General features: G+C 41.8%; 1 protein-coding gene across 2 annotated transcripts in view; it reads left to right on the forward strand.

Annotated features, from left to right (window-relative positions):
• The window catches only part of TAF2 (TATA-box binding protein associated factor 2), a 92,442-nt gene extending 76,857 nt beyond the window's left edge, over positions 1 to 15,585 (forward strand). For both annotated transcript variants that reach the window (XM_006263352.4, XM_019495752.2), the window contains one exon: positions 13,957 to 15,585. In XM_006263352.4, coding sequence (XP_006263414.1) covers positions 13,957 to 14,222 — 266 coding nt within the window. In that variant the 3' untranslated portion in view covers positions 14,223 to 15,585. The remainder of the gene's footprint in view (positions 1 to 13,956) is intronic.
• The last annotated feature ends 4,695 nt before the right edge of the window (positions 15,586 to 20,280 follow it).

Consider the following 20,280-nt stretch of genomic DNA (forward strand, 5'->3'; position numbering starts at 1 on the left):
CACAGAAATGCATAAGAGTATGAAGCTGGTCCATTGAGAATTAGTATTTATAACTCTTATGCAACGTTTTGCAAAGTTGCTTTATTAGTCTGACACACTTTATGGGATATAAAGTCATAAACAAGAAACATTGCAAAAGTGTGCCAAAATTTTTTACAAATAGGACTTATGGGACTCTATCAGCCAGCTCCATTTTCAAGTGCTGTTCTGTATTAAGTGCGCACTGGGGGTTCAGAATGGGTGAATTCTGAATCAGAGTGGGTTTGGGCCATTTAGCTGCTATTTCTATAGACCTACAACATAGAAGCTACTTTGCAATTCACTTATGTGCTGAATGACCCCTTTACCCTTGCTATAAGCATTCAGCATAATTGAAAAACACTTCATCTTAGTCACTCAGAAAGACAGATATTTTTTCCTTTGACACTACTCAGAACTCACTTTAAAAATTAAAGTCTTTGAAAAACACTGTTTTGAGATAGTTTGGTGTTCATGACATTTTTCTTGTTTTTTCTTCCTTTGCTTTACACTGTTAGGGACAATTTCATTAAAAAAATATTTTATTTCTAATACTTCATCTTTTTCTTTTGGACCTCATTTGATTACAAACAGAAATATAAAATTTTGGGTCAGAAATAAGCAACAGGAGCAGTTAACTTGATGCTTGCTAAGAGTTTTTCATGAAAATATCTCAAATAATAAGCAAATGAAGAAAGACTAAAGACATATAATTGAGGGTTGGAATTGAGATATTTGAGATTTGGGGTCAGAGCTATTGCTATTTGACAGAGGAAGTGTACTTCAGTTCTTGATGATGCTACAATGGCTTTTGATAGACATGCTAATACAGAGCACCTTAAGATATGAGATGTAATGTCCATATCAGTTCTTCAACCTCCAGTCCATACATACACGGCCTCTCTTCTCACAGTCATGGGCTGTACTTATACCAGCCCTTCTGAAACATTAGGGAATTAGCCACACAATTTTAGCTTTGCAAGTAGCAAGTTTGAGAGAGGAAGTTCATGTTGGCTCTGAATGCTGCCATATCTGTTTGTGATACTCAGCATGCTGCTTCAATTGATTTTTTTTTTTTTTTTTCTGTAGGATAATAAACTGACCTCAAACATTGTTTCATATTATTGTGGCTCTAGGAAAACAAGGAAAATTTGTATTTCCTCCGTTATGTTCATGTTTTACAAGCTTTCTACTTTACCTTTTCACCCATAAAGTTGATCCTAAGAGGAGGTCAGGGTTGAAACCTGCCATGAGAATAATAGAGAGCCTTGTAGTATAGCTGCTTATTCTGTGAATAAATAAGATTTCAATTTTAAGATCTGTAATAATGCTATCTTTTAGAATCCTTCATTTAAGAAAAAGTTTTTAAATGTCTCATTTATATAATTTCTTTATATTGTACAAATCAAAGAAAGAGCTCTAAACATTTTGCAAAAAACTAATTAGAATAAAAAAATATTCAAGCATGTGAAATCTTCTTGCACATAATGTTGGTATGTTAACTACAGCTCCACCTCTTTTGAGGCTCTAAGTCATGTTAGATCATATTTCTAATATGGAAAACTGATTTTTATTTGCTAATAAATAATAAAAAATGGTGGTAGTTCCACCTCCAGTCTTAAAAAGATCAAAAGAATATCAGGATCAGATTTTATACTCTGCTTAATGTATAGACCAACTTTTGTATTACCTTCAAGTCTGTAAGTAGTTCCTGTATAGTGCACTGCACATGCGAATTTGATGGAATGGGTTGTGTTATGTCCGTTATATCAGGTAGTTCTTTCAATTGGATTAGCTTTTTATATAAGACAAATTTAAAAGATAATTCTGTATTTACTTCAATATTCTGCTCTTATTATTTTAGTGTATAGCTACATCTTAAATTTGTTTTATATATATGTAGACAAATGCAAAGTGCTGCACCTTGGGAGAAGGAATCCACAGCATACATACAGGCTGGGGAGTTCCCCTCTTGAAAGCACAGAGGCGGAAAGGGATCTTGAAGTCATTATTGACTCCAAGATGAACATGAGCCGCCAATGCCAGACAGGAGCCGGCAAGGCCAGCCATACCTTGTCATGTACCCAAAGATGCATCTCAAGCCGGTCCAGAGAGGTGATACTCCCCCTCTATGTGACTTTGGTCTGGCCACAGTTGGAGTACTGCGTCCAGTACTGAGCACCTCACTTCAAAAGGGATGTGGCCAGCCTGGAGAGGGTTCAGAGGAGGGCCACCAGCTTGGTGAGAGGGCAGCAGGACAGGCCCTACGAGGAGAGACTGAAGGACCTGAACCTGTTCAGCCTCAGCGAGAGGAGGCTGAGGGGGGGACCTGGTGGCTGCCTACAAACTCCTCAGGGGAGATCAGCAGCAAATGGGTAGAGCCCTTTTCTCCCCAGCACTGCCTGGGGTGACGAGGAACAATGGTAATAAGATGGTGGAGAATAGGTTTAGGATAGAGATTAGAAGGCAATATTTTACAGTTGGGGTGGCCAAAATCTGGAACCAGCTTCCCAGGGAAGTGGTCCTCGCCCCTACCTTGGGCAAATTCAAGTGGAGGTTGGATGATCACCTGTCTGCGGTCTTGTGAACCCAGCATTCATTCCTGCCTGTGGCAGGGGGTCAGGTAGATGATCTGTTCAGGTCCCTCCTACTATAGCTACTATGAAACTATATATAGAGTAAAATCATAATCATGATTCTATATGTCTCAATGATTCCAGACAGTTTTACTCAGTTTACAAGTAAGATTTTTTTCCCCTAACTGACTGCATATTTGACTTCATATATGTCAGTTAAATTGTGCTTTTTTCCGACTCTCATGTAATCACTAATAAAGATTTGTAATTAGAATTTTGACTAGCAATCTTCTGTAATGTGCTAGCCAGAACAGTATCCAGTTCACTTGCTTGGTTGTGTTTTTTCTGAAATGCCAGCAAAAGTGAAAATAACAAAATAAATCAACCCAGTATGAGACTCTGAAAGCATACAAGGAATATTGCTGTTGAGTGACAAGATTAACGTAACTAGTAACACATTAGTTTTTTTCTGACCACAAGGCCACTGAGTAGTTACAGCAGTTATGTTTAGAAAAGGCATACCCTAAACAGTCAGAACTTAGGTTACTGGAAAAACTTTAAATGTTCTCTTGACTTTCTTGCTGTTTTCCAGAGTAATCAGAAATGGAACTGCATACTGCCCACAGGGTAAACCACACTGGTCCATGCGGGTTCCACCTGCAGTCTATTTGGTAGATGCATTAGGCCCATCTAGACACCTAAATAACTTAGACGACCTTGACCGTGGGCACTCGGTTATATTTAGCAACCTTGACTGTGCATGTTTCTCCTAACTCTTGGTTATCGCAGATGCTGTAGAGGACATCTGAGGGATGTTTTCAGTTAGACTGTGAAATGTTAATGGATTTGACACTTGTAAACCTTTGAATGGAACAAATATTACAGCAAAGTGTAGAAGAAAAATATCTGACCAGTGGTTTTTAAAACAATACATCCAAGTCTGTATTGAGAACCATGACATAGCTGAATGTATACTGACACTATGGTTGTCAGGAGAAATTCAAACTGGGATCTGCATTGATCACAACACAAATCTCTACAGCTGAGCTAACTAAGCTAACTCAGCCGTGAATAAATTACTGGCTGTTATAGTGAACAGTATCACCTGCCAGCATATGAAAATAATATTGACAATGATGTATTCTTGCTTAGCTTTTTCAGTTGGAAATGCTGTGGTTTGTAGCACGTTAGTTTTTAATATAAATTATGTAATTGCACACTGTGCATGATATTACGTTTTACCTGGAAAATCCTCACTTCTAGAGTGTCACCTATTAAGATTTGAGGTTTTGTAATAGATGGCATATCATTGTGGTATCATAGTGAATTACTATGCATGTCTACCTTTCCTCCCAAAATCAGTTCCCCAGAACCCATGGTGTATGTATTAAGTGGGGAAGCTGATTTTCCATCTAGGAAAAATTGGCCTGCTTTGATTCTTTCTTCGCAGGACAGTAGCTGTGGCATTACCATTTAGACAGCTGAGGGAGTCATTTGACTTAATAACTCATTGCTCTTCACTCCAGAGATGTTAACAATTATCTCTTCTTTTTAATAGTTTTGATGTTCCATTAATCAAGCTAACCTTTCTTAGGGAAATTTTGTTCTAACTGCTCCTGGTGTCTCCTGTTTCACAGCCCCAAAAGCTCTTTAATTTTTTCAAAACAATAGTGACCCATGGAAACCTGACTTCACGAGCCGTTAGGTTTTCAGCTTTAGTTAAGCAGGAAAAGGGAGGCTGAGTGAGCTGAAGATTAGGATTGATCCTGCTCTGTCCGGTCATAACTTCGGAAAATCTTTTTTTTTCCTTAATTCTGCCTTTTAAAAACAAGGTGCATATTATATTCAAGGGCACACTATATGAGAGAAAATATGGTATTTGATGAATATCTATTTTAGCCGTCCTGGTGCAGGGTAGACGGGTCAGAGTGCCCCTAGCTGTGGGGTGAAAGCAGGATGGTTAGGGACTATTTAGAACAGGGGTGGGCAACGTTTTTTGGCCGGAGTGCCAAAAAACACCACAGTGCCTACCTTGGAAGGTGCTGGAGTGCCGGCATGGCAAAAAACCAAAATGAGGGCAAGGGGTACATGGCAGGATGCCCTACTTGTGCACTTGCCCCCCAGCCCTGCTGCCCCTGCCCCACAGTCTGGGCTCTAGCTGCTGGAGCCTGGGTGGCTCCCAGCAGGGCTTGCAGCGTCCCAGCTGCCTGCTGGGAGCAGCCCGGGATCCTGTCTGGCAGCAGCTCCCCAGAGCCAAGGCTGGCTGCAGCCGGGAGGCTCCAAACAACTGTGCCGGGCTCCCACATGAGCTCTGCACTGGCGCGTGCAGGCGCGCTTTGGAGCAGGCGGTGGGGGCGGGTCCTGAGGCAGCGCAGCCCCAGTCTCTCCCCCACTCCTGGCATGGAAGTGATGAGCCCGGCGCAGCTGTTTGTAGCCAGCCCGGGCTCTGGGCAGTTGCAGCGGGCAGAGTGCAAACAGCTGTGCCAGGCTCATCACCTCCGTGCCAGGAGTGGGGGAGAGACTGGGGCTGCGCTGCCTCAGGCCCCACCCCCACTGCCCGCTCCGAGGTGCGCCTCCACACACTGGTGCAGAGCTGATGCGGGAGTCCGGCACAGCTGCTTAGAGACTCCCGGCTGCAGCCAGTCCCAGCTCTGGGGAGCTGCTGCCAGCCGGAATCCCAGGCTGCTCCAAGCAGGCAGCTGGGACGCTGCAAGCCCTGCTGGGAGCAGCCCGGGCTCCGTCACTGGCCGCAGCTACCCGGAGCTGGGGCTGGCCACGGCGTGCCAAGCAAAATGGCCTCGTGTGCCATGCTCGGCACGCATGCCAGGGGTTGCCGACCCCTGATTTAGAAAATCTCGACATATGCAAGTCCGTATGGCCAGACGGGATGCACCTGAGGGTGCTGAGGGAATTGTCTGATGAGATTGCAGAGCCACTGGCCATCATCTTTGAAAACTTATGGCGATCAGGAGAGGTCCCGGATGATTGGAAAAGGGCAAGCGTAGTGCCCATATTTAAGAAAGGGAAAAAGGAGGATCCAGGGAACTACAGACCAGTCAGCCTCACCTCAGTCCTTAGAAAAATCATGGAGCAGATCCTCAAGGAATCCATTTCTAAGCACTTGGAGGAGAAAGTGATGATTAGGAGCAGGCAGCATGGATTCACCAAGGGCAAGTCATGCGTAACCAACCTGATTGCCTTTTATGATGAGGTGACTGGGTCTGTGGATGTGGGGAGACCAGTGGATGTGACATACCTTGATTTTTAGCAAAGCTTTTGATATGGTCTCCCACAATGTTCTTGTAGGCAAGCTAAGGAAGTACGGGCTGGATGAATGAACTGTAAGGTGGATAGAAAACTGTCTGGAGCATTGGGCTCAGAGAGTAGTAATCAATGACTCGATGTCTAGTTGGCAGCCAGTATCAAGTGGAGTGCCCCTGGGGCCGCTTTTGTTCATTGCCTTCATCAGTGACCTGGAACATGGCATAGAGTGCACCCTCAGCAACCTGGGAAGAGTAGTAGATACGCTGAAGGGTAGGGCTAGGATTCAGTGACCTAGACAAATTAGAGGATTGGACCAAAAGGAATCTCATGAGGTTCAAGAAGGACAAGTGCAAAGTCCTGCGTTTAAGATGGAACAGTCCTATGCACCAGTTCAGGCTAGGGGCTGACTGGCTGGGCAGCAGCTGTGCAGAAAAGGACCTGGGAGTTACAGAGGACAACAAGCTGAACATGAGCCAGCAGTGTGCCCTTACTGTAAAGCATGCTAATGGCTTACTGGGCTGCATTTGCAGGAGTGTTGCTAGCAGGTAAAGGGAAGTGATTACTCCCCTCTGTTTAGCATTGATGAGGCTACATCTGCAGTACTGTGTTCAGTTTTGGGATCCCCACTGCAGAAAGGATGTGGACAAACTGGAGAGAGTCCAGAGGAGGACAGTAAAATGGTGGGGGGGGGGGACATGATTTATGAGGAAAGACTGAGGGAATTGGGCTTATTTAGTCTAGAGCAGGGGAGACTCAGAGGGGATTTAATAGCAGCCTTCAGCTATCTTAAGTGGGGGTGCGAAAGAGGATGGAGCTAGACTGTTCTCAGTGGTGGTAGATGACAGAACAATGGGCAATGGGTTCAAGCTGCAGCAAGGGAAGTTTAGGTTAGATATTAGGAAGACTTTTCTCACTAGAAGGGCAGTTAAACACTGGAACAGGTTACCCAGAAAGGTGGTGGAGGCTCCATCTGTGGAAGCTTTTAAGACCTGGCTAGACAAAGCTTTGGCTGGGATAATCTGGTTGGGGATGGTCCTGCTTTGAGCAGGGGATTGGACTAGATGACCTCCTGAGGTCCCTTCCGCTCTTCCTTAATGTTCTATGATCAAAGTCAAATTGATAGGTTAAAATTGATATTGAACTGAGAATAAATGACCAAATTAAATTACCAGTTTAATACTACATAGTGCTGGTAATATTAGAACAGGGTCTCTTAGGAGGTTATTTAGTTAAAACCCCAAATAAAGAATTTTCCCAAGTAAGTCATATCCAGATCTTAATAAAATATTTGCATACTGAAATTAAATGTTTCACTTGTGTATCTCAAACTCTGAGTCAGTTAAAAAATTTCCTCCTTTGATTTAATTTCTTGTGGGGTAACCAATCCTTTCTTTACAAAATCAGAAATACACCTGAATGCAAATTTCTCAGACTTTGTTTTATGGCTGGTTACATTTGGGGAATCTTTTGGTGGATAACATTGGTGCTCCTATAAACGTATGCACACAGCTTAAAATTAAAGAGACCAGGTTGTCTCAACTAAATAGAAAGCAAAAAAGAAATGGAGAAAGGAAATATACTTACAATCATTGGGAGGTTTGAGACCTTGTAGTCTTGTGGACTTCTATGAACTAGGAGCTGGAGCTCGAGTTCAGGAGGTGATACTGGTGCACTAGCAGGTTTTGTTTTAGTGCAAGAAGAAATTGATCAAAGGCCAGCATAGCTGTATGTTGATGCCTTGACTTTCCTTCCCAGCTGTGATTGATCTTAAGGTGTTTGAAACATCATGGTTTCCTCAGGCATATCTGTGGCCTGAAAGGAAAGGCTTTTCAGCCTAACTTTTAATTCTTCCGGTTTGGGAGCTTGGTGCTGTCTTGTAGGCATTCAGAAAATCAGATGTGGAATAGGTCACTGTAAGCGAGTGTTGACTTGGAACAGTGCTCTCTCTGTAAGCAAACGGTTTCATAAGTATTGGATGTTTTGCCACAGACTCGATAAGATATCAGAAACTCGGAGCACTTTCAAGAAAGCTGACATAGCTTTGTCTGAATGTAAAGGTCTAGAGGTGACATCATTTTACTGATCCTCAAAGGTTTTGTGCAAAGTAAAAGAAAAATAGGGATCAGTGAATGGATAAATTAAGACCATGGCACCTAGTAGCCACTCAATATTCATTCTTCAGGGATATTAAACTAGTCTGGCAACTTACGACTAGATATTATCGTGGTCTCACAAATGAGAGTTTTAATTTTGGCAAAAAACAGGTTACTTTAAAGCTTATCACGGTAAAATTAAAATCAAATAATAATTTTAAATATATATTTAAAAATGAAGTTAGTGTGTAAGATCTATATTTTTATAAATGCTGTTTCTCTCCTATCATATCTACCTTCTTTGTAGCATTCCAGTGGGCTGACTAGGTGTTTTACAAATTTCTAGTCTGTTCTATGATTATTGAAATCCCATCTAATTCTAAACACCTATCCAACTATTTGGAACACAGAAAAAACAATCATTATATTGGAACTGTACATCCAAAACAGAGGAAGATGCAAAATGGATAATCAGGTTGACATGTATTCTGTTTCAAGGAATGTTAGTAACCACTTTAGAAGAAAACTACTGGGCTCACCCCGTATTTATTGTATTGTGCTATTATGTCTTGTGCACAGAAGGAACATGCTGTCTCTGCAGCAGTCCTCCTCCAGTCGTTATAGGAGTGATAGTGGTGGCCTTTGAAAGAATTGGCCCTTCTCAGCTAAACTGCTTCATCACTAATATGTGCCTTCAGTAAATGTCAGTCACTGAGAATCCTGGAGACAAAAAAGGAATTGTTTATGAAATATTGATCTTTCTCGGGGGGGGGGGGGGGGGGGGGTTGTGGTACTTGAACTACCAGTATTCTTTTTATTACCATAATGAGGTCCATTTTACAGGTATCTTAATTCAGTAGGTTGGATGACTTTTTGCAATGCTGTCCCCAGCACAAGTGCATTTGATGTTTGTGTCAGCTTCAAAGCACTGTTTGACAATATCAAATATAGTGTCTTTTGAGGAGTTGTTATGGTTTGAAAAAGTATAAAATGGCAGTCAAGTAGCTGTATGAAGGCAGTGAATGTTGTTTGATTCAGTGGCTGAGAAACCAACTGGCTCAGTATTGAAAGTATATAAGAAGCATATGAAAATATTATTACCTAATCTAGTTTTTTTCTTCATTGGTTTCAGAGGCTTAACTAGCACGGTTTGCCTTAGAGGTTTAGGAGTACTGGTTGGGTGGGGGTAGGGTGTGGGAAGAAGTGGGCAGGAGGCAAGAGTCTTCCCTCCTTTGGGGACTCAAAGAAAGTCCTTGAATGCTGCTACCATGGCATTATCTATCTGTCCTGGTCATTGCTACTACAGCAGCAGCACAGTGTCTGTGCATTTGGTGGCAGCAGCGACAGCAGCACAGACTCCCTGGGGGTGCTGCCATTCTGTGATCCCACTGACTTGGTGCCTGGGGCAGGTGCCCCACTTGCAGCCCCAGTTACACTAATGATTGCCTTCCTTTTATCACAGGCTATAACGTGTCAATGCATTTCTGCTCTCATGTGTATAGCAGTCATATTTCCTAATTGAGTTTGCTGGTTAGACTGTGATGGTTATGCCCTTCAGAAATTGGTATCAACTTTAGAAGTAAAATAGCAATGCTGGATATTTGAAATCTAATGTTGAAAAATGAACAAAGGTGTTAGATAATAGGATTACTTTATCTCACAGCTGCCCAGCTTCCACATGGCCAGGGGCTGTGCAGTGGTGGTATGTAGGTCCCAGGCAGTACACTGTGGGGTAAGTCCCCTTGCTGAACCAGGTCCATGTGATCCCCTGTGCCCCAGGCAGCCTGGTGGTAAGCAGTCCTCCTGGCCCCTGGATTGCACTGGTAGTGTGCTGCTCTCCCACAGTAGGACTGGCAGCTACTGGGGCTCATGGGACAGACACGTGCTTGCCCTTAGATCAGAGCTGTCCAATTGGCAGCTCGTGATCTCATCATATCCTGAACAATGAAAAAGGTGCCCCTTTTCAAACAAAAACATTTGTTCCCACCTGTCTGCTGCTGATTACATTTGGGGCCATGTCATGTATACATTTTGGCTAGACATTAATGCCACCTGCCTTTCTTCTCCATGGCCCTGCACCAGGGATACACCCAAAATGCACATATCTTGGGAATGCTGATGCAGATCGTTCTAACAATGCTTCCTTTCTTATGTACTGTGAGTAGTGATACTTTAAAATGTCAACATGTTTAACATTATCATCACCATCTGAGCTATTACACATTGAAAAACTTGGAGCACACTTCAGAATTATTTTTACTAGCTCCCTGGAAACTCATATATATCTTTTGCATTGGTGATACAGGCCTAACACTTTGTATGGATTTATTCCACCCATCGTAACATTAAGACTTAATATTTTTAAATAACAAAATGAGACTAGAGAATAAGTGACAGACTTACCGTGCTCTGCTTAGCTAATCTTTCATATGCCCCTAATGGTAGAACACTAATGTCATTCAGGGACTTTTGCCATCACTCTTGGGTGGTTACTGTGTTCATTTCCCACATTTGGGAGACTATGAAATATGTTCTGGCATCTGTCCTGAAATGTAACGTAAGTTATTAGACAAAAACATGGTCTGGAAATCCCTCTCCTTCAGCATCTCAGAGCTGAAGCTAGTCTTGGGAGTATTTGAAATATGTGGTTACATATTGTACCCTCTTTCTTCTAGTGTTTGTGTTACTAAAATGGGTTGTGACAATAAATCACTTTTAATATGGGTGTTACGTTTTGTCAGTGCAGTGTTTTATAAAATACCTTGTTCTCTTATTTAAGGTGCAACTTCCACCTATCACCACTGATCTAATGGCCTGTGTTTGGATGTGTGTTTTTCATTGAACTAAGTTTCATATTATAACAGTTACTTCAAATGTTTGTAGTTTGAGGAAGGAACGATCATCTGGTAAAATGCTTAGAAATTATGTAGGTTTTACAGGAATGGATTCAGGAAGTGGTAGAGATTTAGAGGGAAATTATTTGAGAGAAATAAAATCAGAAATCGAGCAGTTACAAATATAGTAATAATTCAGTCTCTTACATTTTTGCTGTGCACATCATGCTCGTTTTTTTTGGGATGCGCACTAAATCTATCAAGGGTAGATTGCCAAGGGATGTGGCTGATGCTTCATTAAGGCCAGCAGTAAATGCTTTTAGTCTATGCTTGTGCTCATCATGTATATATCATAATATGTTGAGTTCATATAATAACAAATTAAAGACATTTGAATTCTCATGGTACCTATTTACATATAGTAACATAACAAATCCATGTAGTCTGGGAAATACAGGATTGAAGTTTGTAAAATGTTAATAGAATTTAAGTATAGATAGGAACATTATGATCATCTAGTCTGATTTTTCTGGATAATATAAGTAATAAAATTTCATCCAGTAATTCCTGCATCATGTTCACATCTTGTGGTTTAGTGAGACATGTTTTTAGAAAGACATAAATATTGATGTTAAGACTAAAGACAATGGAGAGCCCAGCATGTCTTTTGGTAAGTTGTTCCAGTGGTTAATTACCATTGGTATTAAGAATGTGTGGCTTTTTTCTTTCCTGAATTTCTAGCTCCGGTTTCCAAATATTGGATTGTGTCTTTTTCAGCTCTGTTAGGTAGCCTTTACTATCTGAAATCTTCTTCCCTTGTATGTACATACAGATGACCAAGTAGACTCTTAATTTTCTCTTGGACGTGAAGCAGGTTGAGCTTCTGAAGTTTTTCACCTTTCAACCAAAGTTATTTCCTGAAATCTTTTGACTTCTGAGAAATTGGGGGCATTTATAGATGTGCTCTGGGAGTGTTGGGGGGGCTTTAATTACAGCAGCTCCAAGAGCATCATGCATATCGGTGTCCCCGCACTGAAAAATGTCAGCAGGGGTGCTCTAAGTAATGCTTATCAAACAAGCTTTAGTTAAAGCACCCCTGCCGCTACTTTTCAGTGTGGGGACGCTGATGCACATGATGCTGGAATCTGCTGGAGTGTGGTAATTGCCACACTCCAGCGGACTCGAATAATCAAGTCTTCTTCAACACACTGTAATTACAGCGCTTCGGAGCTGCCTCACTGCATGTGTATAGGTGCCCAAGATTACCAGGAGGGGCATTGCCTGATAGTTTTCCCTGTACAACAGGGTACAGAGAAATCATGCTGTGCAAGAAAGGCAAACTTGCAGTTTTGTAAAATGCTGCTGATATGGAAAAAAGTATTTCAAAATTTACTGCAGACTTGATGAATGGGCATATATCTGCTTAGAGGCCTCGCTACTAAGGCTGCTCAAATAATTGATTCCTTAAAAAAACCCGAACTGAAACAAAATAAAAATGCATAAAATAAAATAAAATTGGGGAGAATCTACTCAAAATAAAGATTTTTTTAAATGTCATTGAAATATAAAAAAAGTACTAATTGTCATTTGACCAAAAATACATCATAAAAATGTTTTTTGGAGCCAAAGAAATGAAGGGCTACATTTGCAACACCTGTTACCTACTAGTTCCATACTAAAAGTAACTCACTCAGGAGATCAGAGAAGCAGGTTATATTGCCTTCCCTACTTGAGAGGGTGCAAATCAAGATTCAGACTTGGTAATGAAGTGGTTACGTTGCTCTGCAGAGAAACACAGGTCATCATAGTTCAAATCCACTGTGTATTCAGAGATTTGGATCAATGGGTATGTAACTAGTGCATGCAAGCTGAAACAAATTTAAAAAAGTGAGAGCAGCTCACCAGAGAACCTTCCAATCTGTGATCTTTAGGGCATTCCTTGGAGGTAGTAAACATTTAAATCTGCTCATGCAGAGGAGAAATTTGGACAGGTGTTTGATCGTGTGTGAATCGTTTTGTGACCCTAGGCATTCATTTCCCTGGTTATTAGGATGAATGACTAAGAAATGAAGTATTTCAATATTTCCATAAGTACTTGTCAGTCTTACTTAGTTGAAACAATTCTACAACCAACTTGCTGGTAAAAATAGCCCATATCCACTAATTTATGTATTAATTAAAAATGTGAAATCCTGATACGTAAAGTTAATGTGTACTCTGTGCTATAGCTGTCTCATTGAAATGTGTTTCTGTAACCTTTTGAATGTGTTTTTCAATAAATTTAAAAAAGTGCTTGTATGATGCACCATTTATTTTGAAAGAATCAGGTAACTCATTTTTTCTCTTTAGCATGAAAAGATTTGTATATTGCTATAGTTTATTCCTTCATAATTAACAAAACTCTTTCCTCTTATTATTTCTGTCCATTGTTTAACATAGTATCAAAAAAATTCTCATAAGCAGTCAAGTTGTTTATTTCATACAGAATATTAGGCTTCTAAACTGCTTCAAATCGAGTCTGTTTTAGTATGATTTACACTTCTTTCTATACATGTTCACTAGTCATCTGGAAAACAATTGTACCATTCATTGCAGGGATTAGCATTTCTGAAGTACACTTCTAAAAATTAAGGCACTAGTGTAGAAACTAAAATAAGGCTTAGGGGCTTATCTGGGAATACCAGAAAACCAAAGGGTGCCTATACATGAGCAAGAAGCTGCTCTGACACGCTTTAATGACAGCACGTCAGAGCAGACTCAAGTCTGCTGGAGTGGTACTAACTTCCATTGTGGTAATAGCTTCCATTGTGGTGGGGTGCTTTATTTAAAACTCGTCAAACAAGCTTTAGGTAAAACACCCCTACGGCCATTTTGAAGCATGGGGACATTGATGCATGAGATGCTCTGGGTGCTTACTTAATTATAGTGGCTCTCAGAGCCGTTTTAATTAAAAGTGTCCCCCCCCCCTTCCCCACCCTCCACTCCTGGGGCACGTGTATAAACGCTCAAAAGTACCAGCATATTAATAGACTTGACTTTTGCATAATATACATGAAGGAGACGATTCTTCCTAGTACTTTAGCAGTAATTTTATTCTCCTTGATTTGATAAATTGTGCAAGCTAACTTAAATTATTTTAAAAATGAATTTTCAATTGTATCTTTGTCTTAGGTAAGGAACAGTCTTCTGGAGAAATCAACATGCATCCAGTTTCAGCAACTCCGCTCTCTATCTTTAGTAAAGAATCAAACTCCTCAAAACATAGTGACCATCACCACCACCATCACCACGAACACAAGAAAAAGAAGAAAAAACACAAACATAAACATAAGCATAAACATAAGCATGACAATAAAGAGAAAGACAAGGAGCCCTTTGGTTTCTCCAATAGCCCAGCCAGTGGGCGGTCAATTCGTTCTCCATCGCTTTCAGACTGAAGTGAGCAGCCCAAGGACTGAAGCCAGAAAGCTGATGGAACATTTTGAAGGATGTATATAACTAAAGCCTCTATCTTTTTGTATGAAAAATGTAGATGTATTAACTGTCTTTGCAATTCAGAAGCTTTCAAAATCCAAATTTTGAAGCATTCTAGGTGCGTATTCAGTTGCTGAAATGAACCTGATTCAGAGAGATGTTTTCTGGTTCTGAGTCAGTTTCTGTTTCACTGTTCTCCCCACCTCCCACTCCTTCCCTTTTAAGCAAAGAAAACAGCCCTTTGTGTAAGGGCCCCATGTCCACTGGCAACCCCTTGCACATCATGCTGTCCATGTGTACTGCCAGATTCAATTATGTTTTAAGCCTTTGAAGAATGTTATGAGTCAAAGTATGTTTTAAACAGAAGCCGACTGCCAGACCTCTGATGAAGCACTGTTTCCAGGGCAATATTGTATAACTCAGCGTAGACCTCCTGGGAAGACAAAGGCTTTCCTATAATCTTTGGTTGAGCTATTCCTTTCCTTAACCATTACAGTGTAATGTCAGAATTTTAAGACTAGTACATAGATATTTTCCCTTTTCAGATACTAAAAATCTTAAAATTCCAAGCTGCTTTTAAGCTGCAGATATTTATTATGGACATAATCTTTTGAATATAATCGCATTCTGCAATTATGTTTCTGGAATTTTAGCAGGAAACTTAATGCATGTTTTGTCCTGTAATCAGGCTTTTAAAATAAAATAAAGTTTTGCAAATTATTTTGACAAAGGCAGCTTTTTCATTAAATATAACAAAATTAGGAGTACACTTTTGAAAGAAAAGGTTAAAGATATCAGAAGCTGCTTATGTGAGCGTATACTCCTGTTAAAGTGAATTTTCCTGAAAATACTCAACACTCAATTCATGAATCCATATCAAAATAATATTACTAGATTAACCAAGATCTGGGACTTAAAATGGTGAGTGAATTGAAATGTCATTACTTATGGCTTATACAGTTTTGTACTTAATATTACATATCCAGCAAATATTTTATTTAAAACTTTAGTTTTTAAACACTCAGGCAATACAGGTGAAAACCATCACGGCTCTTTTTTTTTTTTTTTTTTTTCTACTTGTACTCCTGATTTCTATTTAGATGTTGGGATTTTACTTTGTGACAGTTTATCACTGTTGGCTGGAGTTTACATCATATACACCTTACTATTATAAAATGGTTCTGTTAAAGTATTTTTTTTTCTTTCTTTTTTTTTTCTTTTTGAGTCCTCAGAATGATGCTACTTCTAGAAAAAAGTTTGATAGGAAGGCTTTTTTTTTTTAAAACCAACTGTTCCAAAAGTTAATAAACAGTTTTATATGATTTACCTATTGTGGGATTCAGTTGCTTGTGTGCGTAAAGTTTATCAAAAGCAAATTGTCTACAGATTGTGGGGAAAACAATTCATAGACTCATAGATTGTAAGGCTGGAAGAGACCTTGGAAGATAATCGGGTCCAGCCCCCTGCACCAAGCAGGAAAGACAACTGGGGACAGGTGACCCCAGCAAGGTGCCTGTCCAGTCTCCTTGATGGATTCAGGCTCAACATTAGGAAAAATTTCTTCACAGTCCGGGTGTCCAGACTGGAATAAGCTCCTGCCAGAGGTGATGCAATCACCTACCCTGGAAAGGTGGTATACTGCGCTTTCACATCAAGAGCAATGCCACCACCTTTCTTCCCCACCCAGTCCGTTCTATGCAGGTTGTAGCCCTCTATAGCTACACTCCAGTCATGTGAGGAGTCCCACTAGGTCTCCATAATTTCTACTAGATCATAATGCCCACTGGAGGGCTAGCTCCTCCTGCTTGTTCCCTGTGCTTCTGGTGTTGGTATATAGACACCTGAGTCCTCCTACTGAGGCCCTTGTCTTCCTGTCCTGCTGATGGAGAACTATTCCCTCTGCTCCTGCAAAAGTGACTCTCCCAGTGTCCCTATCTACAGGACTTGTGTGTTGGTCCCTGGACATGTTTGAATTTGTGTATCCCCATCCCCCAGCAATCTTGGTTTAAAGTCCTGTCCAGAAGATCGGCCATCCTGGCTGCGAACAGGGGCTTACTGCATCCACCTCATGAGGAAAGGTAAGAAGCAGAGGCTACAAGGAGTGACCGGGTCTGGTGTTGCTCCATTCAAACTATAAGACAAGCGACATGAAAAGGGAAGTAACATTTGTATTCTTGCTCATCCTGAGGGACCTTAAAGAATGAAGACCCAAGAGTCTCAATAAAAGTGAAGAAGAATAGCTGGTGAGGGTAGAAAAAGGAAGATGAGAACTTGATGAGCATGTTTTTTTTTGCAAAGCAGCTGTTTATGCAGTTCAGTTTACCATCTGCCAGTTGTCTGACTTACCTGAGCATCACAATTTGAATCATAAGGAGAAATTGGGGAAGAAATAACGGCTTGATAGAACGTTTCAGTTTTTTGTCTCTGGGTAAAGAGTGATGAAACAAAGTGACAAAGGTATGAGGGAGTGAACTGATGGCAGGGAACTGGGTTTTCTGTTTCCCATGGGGAAACCCAGTGGGAAGTGGGGCAGGGCTGCAGGCAGTTCATTGGGGGGCTCCCCAGATCTGCGCACAGGGCAGGCTCTGGCTCTAGCTCCCTGCCCTGCTGCCCTCCCCCAGGGCCTCCGCATCCTAGCAGGTGGGACCCAGCACAGCAGAGCAGGCCCGAGTGGGGAAGCTCCTTGCCACTGTAAGTGAGGTGCCCAGTGCCTGCCCCAGAGCAGCAAGGAGCACAACCCCATGCTGCTGCTCTCACTGTTGCCAGGCAGGTAGAGGGCACGTCAGCAGGGTGATGCAGGGCTTAGTGGCAAGGAGCTTCCCTGCCCAGCCCTGCTGTGTCCTGCCACGCCAAGTCCCACCAGCTGGGCTAGGGAAGCCCTGGGGGAGGGCAGCAGGGTGAAAAGCCGACAGCAGGCAACCCCCCCTGCCCCCCCTCCTGAGCCGTCAGCCTGCACCAGCCCCCCATAGGCTCTACTCTAGCTGTGCTGCCTATGAGGGAGCCGGGCTCCATGCTCTGCCATAGCTGCCACCTCCCATGGGTGGCAGCTGGGGTTCAGGTGCTGCTGTAGGGGGGCAGGGGGCTGCGGACCTGGGTCCCTGGCCCAATAGCCCTGGCAGATGGTGGCTGTGGGTGGGGGGCAAGGGGCACCACCAGGGCTAGGGAGCTGCGGGGGGCAAATGGGCATCAGTAGGGTTGGGGGTGGCAGCTTGAGAGTGAGTGGCCTAGACCTGCATTTTGTGAGCTGAGGGGGCAGGAGAAGCTCTGTTTTTCCATGATCTAGCCCCCCCCCCCCCCCCCCCCAAAAAAAAAAAAATAATTATAGGCATTTAGAATTTATTTTATTATAGTGATTGAGGCACTGGTCAGCTTTCAAATTGCTTTAAAACTAAATATATCAATAAAACATTGTGTTCAACTGAGATATCTATATATCAAGAATTTGCAGGTAATTTTAATCAGAGAAAACCAGGATCTCTGCTGATGAGCAATGAAAGCTAGTGCCATTCTGTTCTGCGAAGGCAAATACACTTGCAACAAATCAGGTTTTAGTTGGCTAGTGGGAGAAAAAACCTTTCAGACTGGTTAGAGTTGCGAGATGCTAAAACACACTTTCCTTGGGCTCTCCTTCACTAGACAATGTTAAGAATAGGACAGAAATCTTTAAGGGTTAATCTGGGGGTCCTTGATCCAAATTTACTGCAGAAGATTTGGAATAAATGATGTTTTGGAGGTCCCTTCTAGCTGTAGATTTCTGTGCATCTATATCTGAGCTTCCACTTATTCTGTAAAAATAAATTGTGGTTGTTTCAATGTGCTGGGGACTGCATGAAGGTGTAAGAAGTCAGGGTCATTGAAGAGGTTATAGTTTTGTAACTGTGATGTTTAGCTATTTTATAGCCAGATTTTAATCCCTTTTTATTACATTTTACTTTTTTTCTATAGAATTAATAATCCCATTCTAGCAGTACCAAAATTATTTGGAGCTTTGATAATTTTTCCCAATGTTTTTCAACTGATCAGTAATCCCAGAAATATTTTCCCTTTGTAGGTGATCTGATCCTAAATCATGAAGTAAAAGGGAGCACATCTCTTATTTGTTCATTATTAAAATGCTTTTGGATTGGTGTAAATAACCTTTTTTTGTCTAGCTGTTACGATGACACTGGCCTGGAGTGTCAGCCCTGCCCAACTTCCACTCATGGCTGGGGCTGGGGATGTAGAAGTACAAGAAGCTGGTGATAGCCCTTCTCCTAGTGCCAGTCATTTCAGGTGCATCTAGGGACAGCAGAGGAACCTGTACTAGCTTATACCACTGACAAGGGGCATTTATACGTATATATTTGTCTGCTTCGCAGGTGCCAGAGATCCAGTGTGTCGGACCAGACTGGATTAATTGAGTCTGCCCCACACACGAGCTGACGTTCCTGGCGCTGCATCGCATACATTTGTATAAATGACGAAATGCATGTCAGCACTGAGAAAATGGCGGCAGTCTGCTTTTGAACTAAAACACTTTTGATGTGTGTTAGTTCAAAAGCGTGCCACTGCCGTTTTCTCAGTGCTGATGCGCATTTCGCCATTTATACAAACATATGTGCCACAGCACCGGGAGCTTTTAAAAGTGCCTGGCACTGCAGCGCAAGCATATATGTACAAATGTCTATGCTTCTTAATGGGCCTTGCAGCTTTTTCTGCTCCCAACTCTAGCATTTTCAGAGTTAACCTTTGGTATATACAACTATTTGAGTTTCTGATTTTATTTGACTGAGTCTTGCTTCCTTTACAACCCTGGATAGAGAACATGTATCTTTTGTACAGCATTGTAAAAATACCTTTTTTAACAAAATAAAAATGTTTCTTGGCTGGAAGGACATTGCTCTAGAAAAGGTAGTGCCCAATGTTTATAGCTTTGAGTTACAAGAGCTCCGTCTCTGTTGCAGAGCAGCGTGCCAGAATTAAGTGCGAGAACCAGCTTGTTGCTACTATGCGGTACCGGCGGTGTCATGGTTTGTGCCTGCCGATGCTACATTGCTGGAGCAATGAGCTATGTCACTGTGGCTCATCGCTACACCAGTGTAGCATCTCATGTAGACATGTCCAGTATATCAAAATGGTAGCTTCTCAGTTACCTCTCGTGCTGTGTAGTGCCATTAACAAGTCCTCTGCGTTTCTTTTCTCATTCCTGTCCTTGTGCCTTTGTCCACGCTGCATAGAAGATGCTGGTGGCAGTTTCTATTTTCCAAGTCACTACTCCTAACACCCTCCATTTCTCTGTTGAGTACTTGTCTTTATGCATTTTGGATGCATGTGTCTCAAGTGCTTCAACTTGGAGTGTAAGAGAAGTCGTGGCACTGGCATACTATATGGGTACGACTACAGCAAGAAATTCTCCATGTGCACTTCTTCAGTTCTTCTCGACCACCCTGACTTAAGAGAGTGCTTCCATAATCTGTTCCAAACAGTGAGGTTGGTCTAAAACTTTTCTTTAAACCCTGCCTGTTTCTACCTTTTTTTCTTCTTTTTGGTTTCTAAACTACTTATTTGCCTTTTTCTCCTTTTGGTTCTGGTTGTTGTTGGGTTTTCCAGTAAAATTTGAGACTCTCCTGGCCTGTGCCATGTGGTTTCTTTAGCCACATGTCTGTTTTTAAGATATATATCCAGTCTGCAATGGGGATGTGCCTGCCACAGATGGGTATGCTAAACGTCTTGATTGTTTAAGAGAGTCTCATTCCTTGGATATGTGCAATTTGCAAATCTTTCACTTCCCAGGCTAAGAAGGACAAAGAGGCTAATAGTCTTCAGGTTTATTTTTTGATAAATCTACAGTGTCAGCCTCAGACCCTGGAGTTCAAGACCCTCCAGAGACGCATGTCCCCTTTTGAGAAGGCAGACTTAATCCTTGGTGCCCCAGCAAGCACAGACCTAAAGACAGTGCCGGGGTGGGGGGAGGGGGAAGTAATCCTTATCATAGTGTTTTTCAGAAAGGTAGTGTTTGTCCTTGCCTTGCTTTGCTACCTC

Source organism: Alligator mississippiensis, chromosome 3 (assembly GCF_030867095.1).
Source record: "Alligator mississippiensis isolate rAllMis1 chromosome 3, rAllMis1, whole genome shotgun sequence".
NCBI classification, from domain to species: Eukaryota; Metazoa; Chordata; order Crocodylia; family Alligatoridae; genus Alligator; species Alligator mississippiensis.